The sequence below is a fragment of the Oncorhynchus gorbuscha genome, linkage group LG24 (assembly GCF_021184085.1).
Source record: "Oncorhynchus gorbuscha isolate QuinsamMale2020 ecotype Even-year linkage group LG24, OgorEven_v1.0, whole genome shotgun sequence".
Classification (NCBI taxonomy): Eukaryota; Metazoa; Chordata; class Actinopteri; order Salmoniformes; family Salmonidae; genus Oncorhynchus; species Oncorhynchus gorbuscha.
The window spans coordinates 50,296,882-50,307,570 of record NC_060196.1 but is presented as its reverse complement, the minus strand read 5'-3'; the positions used below and the strand labels follow the sequence as shown (position 1 = coordinate 50,307,570).

Below are 10,689 nucleotides of genomic sequence, written 5' to 3'. Positions count from 1 at the left end.
ACATGTAGAAATTAGGTTGATATAAACCACGTTCATGTTTTGGATTAGCGTTCAGCAAACCGTTTATTTTTTGCACAATTATTTCCAAGTGCATCGCTTACTTGCTAAGGCTATATTCAGCCAGGACAGTCAGGCCCTTGGGAAAACCAGAGAGATGAGACGAGTATTCGGTGATATGCACAACCATGTCAACATTGATGCATTATGGATTGTGAATCCTTAGGTCAGACGCTTAACAACATTATCATGTGTCCAGGCTATCTTAAACTGGTGTTAAACGTGTCCTCTCCGTGTGTGTGTGTGTGTGTGTGTGTGTGTGTGTGTGTGTGTGTGTGTGTGTGTGTGTGTGTGTGTGTGTGTGTGTGTGTGTGTGTGTGTGTGTGTGTGTGTGTGTGTGTGTGTGTGTGTGTGTGTGTGTGTGTGTGTGTGTGTGTGTGTGTGTGTGTGTGTGTGTGTGTGTGTGTGTGTTGTAGTGTGATTGTTTCTCGGTTGATTCGTTTAAATAGGCTATTGATGCATAATGATAACATGCTTTTTGTAAAGTCTGGAACAAGATGTTCGCTTCAGTGCAGTAGGCCTATTTGTTTAGTGGTTTGCAGTGGCAACACTGGTAGTAGGCCTAATGATATGTTCAAATGCTGAAGATTTTATTTTACCCGGAACGTCTGACGGAGGTGGGCTGTGGCCGCGGGAGTGGCAGAGCTCTGGAGCCGATATGCCCCCACAGGAATGCGGATTGTCTCAGATCTACTGCCGCCCCTTCGCCTCCTCTCTGCCATTCAAAGCAGCTAATTGTAGGGGACACAAAGAGAGCACTGCTGCAGACTGTCTGCCAGACCGACACCCATATTCTTTGGGGAAGTTCAGAATCCAGATGCAACTCAAAACACAAGACTGAAATGTGCTTCACTGTAACACGATTGAATGAATAATAATAGCCTAATAATAATACGACCTAATCTATTTGATTTGTTTGTCTTAACATAAACCTAAAACTAGAATTAACCTGGAAGAAAATATAATCAATGTTGTGTGTATCTTCACAACATTTCATTGTTTGGTTTACACGAACAACAAGAAAAACTAAATGATATGTTTTCTTATGACCGTTTAATAGAGTTAACAATATAATGCCATTCCTTGGGTATTTTTCTTTCAGAAATAAATATTTCAAAGCGATGAATATGATATGATACCTGCAAGCAATCCATCCAAATTCAATTGTAATTCAAAACACTCCCTTCAAAAATGTTAATTATTATACACTTAATGATGCTTCTCTCTTCGATATAGGTTCTGTTTAGTCGGTTATGGATCCGTTGAAAACTATTTACTATGGGCATTATAAGCACATAACCATAAAACAGGTTGTAGTTTTCAAATGAATAACTTGACATGAAATAAATCTAGCCTAACCTTTTGAGATACCTGAAGGTAACTCCCCCTGAGAATTCCGTGGTTGTTGAAAATGAAACAGCCTAACTGTTTAGCCCAAGGTCATTAGACCCATCTCCTTGTTGATAGATGTGTGGCCAAATTATTATTTAAAGTGAATCACTACTTTGCACCACTGACCAAATATGGGCACACAGGCAGTCTAGACAATTGAACTCGAGTTTGTGTTGTACATGGATTTAAAGTGTCTCACAGAAAGTAGGCTTATATTGTTATGTTATGGAGTCCTTGATATTCAGTGCGAATAGCCTATCTGGGCCTACATGCTATGTCAGTAATTATGAGGCATTTGTGGGTATCAGCAAAACAATTGCCTTAAAGTGGTAATTCAGGAGGGCGCCATTGAAAGTGTCTGGGTTCCATTGTCCATTTAAAACGTTTAATTAGTCTTCCAAAATGCAATAAATTACATGCACACATTTACACATTATACACGTTCTTCTATGACTGTCATCAATACATTGCATATTCCTCTGAATCTTTTAAACACGAGTCCCATACAATGAAATATTTGTTGAACTGGGTTTCAGTATAACGTCCCCGATCCGAGAACCAAAGAGTGCTGTATCGAGTTGGGGGTCTGGAGGTGAGAATTCATGGCACCAGCCGCAGAGTACCAAGAGGCGGAGTTTTCCAAAAAGGTTGATGCCGCCGAGTTGTTGTTCTGTGCCTGGTGGCTGTGAGGCCTGGACGGGCCCTGCGTGTCCCAGACGGCGGGTGAATGAGGAGAGTTGCAAGCCATGGGATCGCTGGAGCTCGGGCTGTGTTCCGGTGGGAGTTCGCCATTCTTCATGATTTTCTTCAGTTTCGACCTTTTGTTCTGGAACCATATTTTCACCTGGGGATGGATGAGAATTATGTTAAAACGAGTGCATAAATAAAAGCATATTAAAACCCACACATTCCATAATACTAAAGTATTCATATGATGTTAGCATTGGGGGATGTGTTTTCGTTAATTACGCACACATTACGCATGAAATGTATATTGTAAACGTAATGCAATTTTGAACGGACAATTCCAGTGAAGGATAACAACATAGAACAAGTGATAATTTTGATAAAAAAATAAAAAAAAAATAGAATGCAACTTTGAACAGACAATAAAGTTGAATAATAGTAAGCTATTTACCTGCGTTTGCGTGAGTCCCAACGAAGCCGCAAGCTCTGCTCTCTCAGGCAGCGCGAGGTACTGTGTGTTCTGAAATCTCCGCTGCAGGGCGGCGAGCTGAAAACTGGAGTAGATTGTTCTTGGTTTTCTAATTTTCTTGGGCTTTCCGTTTACCATCCTCACTTCAGGTTCTGCTACCTCTTTTTCTGAAAGAAAGAAAGACATTACTTTATATGTGGTGTATGAACGAACTCAGTATAAAGTATTTACATAATGCAGTCATATTTCCTGGTTATACCATCTATTTCAGAGAGATCAAATCAAAAGGACAACCTGTGGACAAATGTCTCTTAGGGAGGGCTCTCTGTCCACTTATGGACAAGTAGATTGAAGCAAATGCGTATAGCAAATAGTCTAACCGGTAAAGGAAAAGTTTGTCATTTTTACAGAATTACTTTTCAGAAAAATGTGTGCCCCTTTACCGAATTTAATTGTAAAAAAAATACCATGATGGAAAATATCTTTGCTTGAAATAGGCTATTCGCATGTAAAAAATAGTGTGAGAGCTCGAACAAAGCACACACTTGATTAAATAATAACAACAATAATAACAACAACAACGAGAATAATAATGTAGGCTAATTACCTTGCGGACTTAATGGTTGTGGTTGTACTCTGCTATAAGTTCCAGCATATTGGTGGTAAGCAGAGGCTGTGTATGCGCTGTAGTCTGGGTATGTTTTTGCAGGGTAATTTCCCGCAGATCCGTTTATGCCGTGGTACTGGTACTGATAGGCATTGAGCGGTTTCCCATACGAGGTGGAGTTAGGCGAACAATAGCCATGGTGCACTGCTCCAGCAGGGCTGTAGTAGCCAGAATCCGTGGCCGTAGACTCGGGTAGCGTAGGAGATTCCTGAGACGGGTGATGCATGGTGGTGGAAAGCTGAAAAGGGTTCTGGAAGTCGGCAGGTTTGATACTCGGAATCCTTCGGTCGAATACTCCAGTCATAGTTCGAAGCAGCAACGTTAAAGCGAAGTCTGTTTCCACTAAGACGTCTGAAGACTGAGTGAAGACTACACTTGCATTGTGTGATGTGTGCTTTCGCCGACGGGCTCTCTCGAACTGCTGCCAGCTCCACAGCAAAGACCTGGTTAAATCCTAAATTGCGCTCTTACGCACTGCAGGGAGGATCTGGTTCCATTGGCCAAGGCGCGCAGGCAGCATACACCCCAACTCGCTCGACCAGTTTGCCATAGGCGATATACGACTCAAGCTATACTTTGTTGTGTTTTTACTATCAATCAAAATGTGCAATTAAACTGTGTGTCATGTCATCGGTGGACAATTTAACCTCTTAAATTACAGTTTCCAAAACGTCCACATGGATATATTTGTCTATCATGAGCTTCAGTATTAAAACATTACGACTGTTGGTTGTATTATCTGCCTTTGACAAACGAAACAAAATAAAGAAATGACTACAGTATTTATCTTAATGTTGATTGGACTTAATGCACATTCAGAAATGAAACTGTTTCGATTGCCTCCAAATAAAATGCAGGTAATGCAACGAAAATATCAAAAACTAGATTTCTGTTTTACTAGCATATTTATAAATAAATAACCAGTCACTCACATGTGCCATAAAACAAAGTGTTTTTGTTTGTTTTTACTCCATATTGTGAGTCGACAGGCCTATATGTCCAATGTATAAAATATATCTGTTCAGAAGAGTCCTTAGATCATTCATTTATAGGCCTATGTTCATTTTAAAATTACAGCAAGGTCTACATCATAACGATTAACATTTCTGCATCAAATTCATTATTAGACACGTCTATTACCACGGTGAAACTCTATGGAAAGTACTTTATTAAACTCGATGATTTGTTCGTCAACAACAGGCACGTTAAACCTCACCAAAACGCATTGAAACAATACAACATGCATTTACTTAATAAAACGACTAAGCTCTGTAGGGTTTGTGGATGGTGCACGCACCTGAACAACGCGCGTATTGTGGTAATATGGCGCCGCTCTGTGGTGAATTCCCTTGATGCTTGCAGTAGAATCAGCACCGCCACACGCAACAAGACATTCATTCCTATCATTGTGGGGGCCGGGTATAATTTGTAGCCGGATACTTAAAGTGTAGGTAGGCTATTGTTGCATACTGTAAGTAATCAATCAATCCAAAATAATGAAGGTTTATTTAATTGTTATAGGTCTATTCATTGGATACCTATAGGCCTATATTACCATGAGGTATAGTCTAACAATTTAATTATTTTGTGCATATTACCTAAGAAGTGAATGGGATGAGTCCTCTGAACAGACTAGAATAACTTTTGTGAGAAACAGAAATGCGTCTATCTCTACCCCAACAAATACACACACACTTGGAGAGGCACAGGGTTAGCCACCAGGTAGCAGCACTCCTGGATCGAGAGCAGTTTTTAGGGGTAAAGTGACTTGCTCAAGGGCACAATGGCAGGAGATGGATCCCAGGATCGTACACAGCAGCCCTCAGCAGTTCCAAGTTTGTCCACATCTTTCCGGATACTGGTCTGCCTCTCTAACCTCTGGCCACATCTTTCCGGATACTGGTCTGCCTCTCTAACCTCTGGCCACATCTTTCCGGATACTGGTCTGCCTCTCTAACCTCTGGCCACATCTTTCCGGATACTGGTCTGCCTCTCTAACATCTGGCCACATCTTTCCGGATACTGGTCTGCCTCTCTAACCTCTGGCCACATCTTTCCGGATACTGGTCTGCCTCTCTAACCTCTGGCCACATCTTTCCGGATACTGGTCTGCCTCTCTAACCTCTGGCCACATCTTTCCGGATACTGGTCTGCCTCTCTAACCTCTGGCCACATCTTTCCGGATGCTGGTCTGCCTCTCTAACCTCTGGCCACATCTTTCCGGATACTGGTCTTCCTCTCTAACCTCTGGCCACATCTTTCCGGATACTGGTCTGCCTCTCTAACCTCTGGCCACATCTTTCCGGATACTGGTCTGCCTCTCTAACCTCTGGCCACATCTTTCCGGATACTGGTCTGCCTCTCTAACCTCTGGCCACATCTTTCCGGATACTGGTCTGCCTCTCTAACCTCTGGCCACATCTTTCCGGATACTGGTCTGCCTCTCTAACCTCTGGCCACATCTTTCCGGATACTGGTCTGCCTCTCTAACCTCTGGCCACATCTTTCCGGCCACATCTTTCCGGATACTGGTCTGCCTCTCTAACCTCTGGCCACATCTTTCCGGATACTGTTCTGCCTCTCTAACCTCTGGCCACATCTTTCCGGATACTGTTCTGCCTCTCTAACCTCTGGCCACATCTTTCCGGATACTGGTCTGCCTCTCTAACCTCTGGCCACATCTTTCCGGATACTGGTCTGCCTCTCTAACCTCTGGCCACATCTTTCCGGATACTGGTCTGCCTCTCTAACCTCTGGCCACATCTTTCCGGATACTGGTCTGCCTCTCTAACCTCTGGCCACATCTTTCCGGATACTGGTCTGCCTCTCTAACCTCTGGCCACATCTTTCCGGATACTGGTCTGCCTCTCTAACCTCTGGCCACATCTTTCCGGATACTGGTCTGCCTCTCTAACCTCTGGCCACATCTTTCCGGATACTGGTCTGCCTCTCTAACCTCTGGCCACATCTTTCCGGATACTGGTCTGCCTCTCTAACCTCTGGCCACATCTTTCCGGATACTGGTCTGCCTCTCTAACCTCTGGCCACATCTTTCCGGATACTGGTCTGCCTCTCTAACCTCTGGCCACATCTTTCCGGATACTGGTCTGCCTCTCTAACCTCTGGCCACATCTTTCCGGATACTGGTCTGCCTCTCTAACCTCTGGCCACATCTTTCCGGATACTGGTCTGCCTCTCTAACCTCTGGCCACATCTTTCCGGATACTGGTCTGCCTCTCTAACCTCTGGCCACATCTTTCCGGATACTGGTCTGCCTCTCTAACCTCTGGCCACATCTTTCCGGATACTGGTCTGCCTCTCTAACCTCTGGCCACATCTTTCCGGATACTGGTCTGCCTCTCTAACCTCTGGCCACATCTTTCCGGATACTGGTCTGCCTCTCTAACCTCTGGCCACATCTTTCCGGATACTGGTCTGCCTCTCTAACCTCTGGCCACATCTTTCCGGATACTGGTCTGCCTCTCTAACCTCTGGCCACATCTTTCCGGATACTGGTCTGCCTCTCTAACCTCTGGCCACATCTTTCCGGATACTGGTCTGCCTCTCTAACCTCTGGCCACATCTTTCCGGATACTGGTCTGCCTCTCTAACCTCTGGCCACATCTTTCCGGATACTGGTCTGCCTCTCTAACCTCTGGCCACATCTTTCCGGATACTGGTCTGCCTCTCTAACCTCTGGCCACATCTTTCCGGATACTGGTCTGCCTCTCTAACCTCTGGCCACATCTTTCCGGATACTGGTCTGCCTCTCTAACCTCTGGCCACATCTTTCCGGATACTGGTCTGCCTCTCTAACCTCTGGCCACATCTTTCCGGATACTGGTCTGCCTCTCTAACCTCTGGCCACATCTTTCCGGATACTGGTCTGCCTCTCTAACCTCTGGCCACATCTTTCCGGATACTGGTCTGCCTCTCTAACCTCTGGCCACATCTTTCCGGATACTGGTCTGCCTCTCTAACCTCTGGCCACATCTTTCCGGATACTGGTCTGCCTCTCTAACCTCTGGCCACATCTTTCCGGATACTGGTCTGCCTCTCTAACCTCTGGCCACATCTTTCCGGATACTGGTCTGCCTCTCTAACCTCTGGCCACATCTTTCCGGATACTGGTCTGCCTCTCTAACCTCTGGCCACATCTTTCCGGATACTGGTCTGCCTCTCTAACCTCTGGCCACATCTTTCCGGATACTGGTCTGCCTCTCTAACCTCTGGCCACATCTTTCCGGATACTGGTCTGCCTCTCTAACCTCTGGCCACATCTTTCCGGATACTGGTCTGCCTAACCTCTAACCTCTGGCCACATCTTTCCGGATACTGGTCTGCCTCTCTAACCTCTGGCCACATCTTTCCGGATACTGGTCTGCCTCTCTAACCTCTGGCCACATCTTTCCGGATACTGGTCTGCCTCTCTAACCTCTGGCCACATCTTTCCGGATACTGGTCTGCCTCTCTAACCTCTGGCCACATCTTTCCGGATACTGGTCTGCCTCTCTAACCTCTGGCCACATCTTTCCGGATACTGGTCTGCCTCTCTAACCTCTGGCCACATCTTTCCGGATACTGGTCTGCCTCTCTAACCTCTGGCCACATCTTTCCGGATACTGGTCTGCCTCTCTAACCTCTGGCCACATCTTTCCGGATACTGGTCTGCCTCTCTAACCTCTGGCCACATCTTTCCGGATACTGGTCTGCCTCTCTAACCTCTGGCCACATCTTTCCGGATACTGGTCTGCCTCTCTAACCTCTGGCCACATCTTTCCGGATACTGGTCTGCCTCTCTAACCTCTGGCCACATCTTTCCGGATACTGGTCTGCCTCTCTAACCTCTGGCCACATCTTTCCGGATACTGGTCTGCCTCTCTAACGTCTGGCCACATCTTTCCGGATACTGGTCTGCCTCTCTAACCTCTGGCCACATCTTTCCGGATACTGGTCTGCCTCTCTAACCTCTGGCCACATCTTTCCGGATACTGTTCTGCCTCTCTAACCTCTGGCCACATATTTCCGGATACTGGTCTGCCTCTCTAACCTCTGGCCACATCTTTCCGGATACTGGTCTGCCTCTCTAACCTCTGGCCACTGTACCAACTGTATCTACTGTATCTACTCCACCTACTGTACATACTACATCTACTGTATCTACCTCCCCTACTGTACCGACTGTATCTACTTAACCTACTGTATCTACTGTACGTATTGTATCTACTTAACCTACTTCATCTACTGTACCTAATGTATCTACTTCACCTACTGTATCTATGTACTGTATCTACTGCTTCTACTGTACCTACATTCCCTACCCTACCTCCTTAAACTACTGTACCTACTGTAGCTAATGTATCTACCTAATGTACCTACTGTATCTATCTACTGTACCTACTGTACCTACCCACCCTACCTACTGCATCTACTTCACCTACTATCTACTTACTGTACCTACTGCATATCCTGTACCAAATGTATCTACCTACTTCCCCTACTATGCCTACTTAACCTACTGTACCTAGTGTACCGGCTGTACCTACTTACTGAACCTATTGTATCTATCTACTGTACCTAGTGTATCTATCTACTATCTACTGTATCTACTTCACCAACAGTATCTACCAACTGTAGTTACTATATCTACCTACTGTTCCTACTGTATCTACCTACCTCCCCTACTGTAGCTACTGTACCTGCTGTATCTACTTACCTCCCTACTGTATCTACCTACTTTACCTACTGTATCTACCTACTTTACCTACTGTATCTACCAACTGTACCTACTGTACCTGCTGCACCTTCCTACTGTAATAATGTACCTACTGTATCTACCTACTTCCCCTACTGTAGTTACTGTACCTACTGACTTCCCCTACTGTACCTATTTTAGCTACTGTATCTACTTACCCCCCTACTGTACCTACTTCCCCTACTGTATCAACAGTACCTACCGACTGTATATATACTGTACCTACTGTATCTACATACTGTATATATCTACTGTACCTTCTGTATGTACATATGGTCCTTACTGTACTGTACATACTTATCACACTTTACCCACTGTACCTACCAACTATAGCTACTATACCTACTGTCTCTACATACTGTACCCACCTACTGTATATATCTACTGTACCTACTGTATGTACCTATGTCCCTTACTGTACTGTACATACTTATCCTACTTTACCCACTGTACCTACCAACTGTATCTACATACTGTACCCACTGTACCTACCTACTTTATATATCTAATGTACCTACTGTATCTACCTACTTCCCCTACTGTATATATCTACTGTGCCTACTGTACCTACTTACTTCCCCTACTGTAGTTACTGTATCTACTTACCCCCCTACTGTATCTACTTTCCCCTACTGTACCTACTGTATCTACCTACTGCCCCTACTGTATCTACCTACTGTATATACTGTACCCACTGTATCTAAATACTGTATATACATACTGCCCTACTGTACCTACCTACTGTACCTACCTCCCCCTACTGTACTGTACAGTTGTGGCCAAAAGCTTTGAGAATGACACAAATATACATTTTCACAAAGTCTTCTGCCTCAGTGTCGTTAAATATTTTTGTCAGATGTTACTATGGAAACATGAAGTGTAATTACAAGCATTTCATGAGTGTCAAAGGTTTTTATTGACAATTACATGAAGTTGATGCAAAGAGTCAATATTTGCAGTGTTGACCCTTCTTTTTCAAGACGTCTGCAATCCGCCCTGTCATGCTGTCAATTAACTTCTGGGCCACATCTTGACTGATGGCAGCCCATTCTTGCATAATAAATGCTTGGAGTTTGTCAGAATTTGTGGGTTTTTGTTTGTCCACCCGCTTATTGAGGATTTACCACAATTTCTCAACGGGATTAATTAAGGTCTGGGGAGTTTCCTGGCCATGGACCCAAAATATCGATGCTTTGTTCCCCGAGCCACTTAGTTATCACTTTTGCCTTATGGCAAGGTGCTCCATCATGCTGGAAAAGGCATTGTTCGTCACCAAACTGTTCCTGGATGGTTGGGAAAAGTTGCTCTCGGAGGATGTGTTGGTACCATTCTTTATTCATGGCTGTGCTCTTAGGAAACATTGTGAGTGAGCCCAGTCTCTTGGCTGAGAAGCAACCTCACACATGAATGGTCTCAGGATGCTTTACTGTTGGCATGACACAGGACTGATGGTAGCGCTCACCTTGTCTTCTCCGGACAAGCTTTTTTCCGGATGCCCCAAACAATCGCAAAGGGGATTCATCAGAGAAAATGACTTTACCCCAGTCCTCAGCAGTCCAATCCTGTACCTTTTGCAAATATCAGTCTGTCCCTGATGTTTTTCCTGGAGAGAAGTGGCATCTTTGCTGCCCTTCTTGACAACAGGCCATCCTCCAAAAGTCT

General features: G+C 44.7%; 1 protein-coding gene across 1 annotated transcript; it reads right to left on the bottom strand.

The window, feature by feature from the left end:
• Positions 1 to 1,817: 1,817 nt before the first annotated feature.
• On the bottom strand, positions 1,818 to 3,751 carry dlx5a (distal-less homeobox 5a). Its single transcript, XM_046327120.1, has 3 exons — positions 3,213 to 3,751; positions 2,588 to 2,772; positions 1,818 to 2,293 (listed from the first exon to the last, which is right to left on the bottom strand). The coding sequence occupies exons 1-3, from the start codon at positions 3,574 to 3,576 to the stop codon at positions 1,982 to 1,984; spliced, it is 861 nt and encodes a 286-aa protein (XP_046183076.1). The 5' UTR covers positions 3,577 to 3,751; the 3' UTR covers positions 1,818 to 1,981.
• Positions 3,752 to 10,689: the final 6,938 nt, after the last annotated feature.

Bases quoted from the DNA above. Each gene is read 5' to 3' on its own strand.
- dlx5a (XM_046327120.1), bottom strand. From the start codon at position 3,576: ATGACTGGAGTATTCGACCGAAGGATTCCGAGTATCAAACCTGCCGAC. The intron at 2,773-3,212 runs GTAATTAGCCTA...TCTTTCTTTCAG, and splicing joins ACAACCATTAAGTCCGCAAG to AAAAAGAGGTAGCAGAACCT. The intron at 2,294-2,587 runs GTAAATAGCTTA...ATCCATCCCCAG, and splicing joins TGGGACTCACGCAAACGCAG to GTGAAAATATGGTTCCAGAA.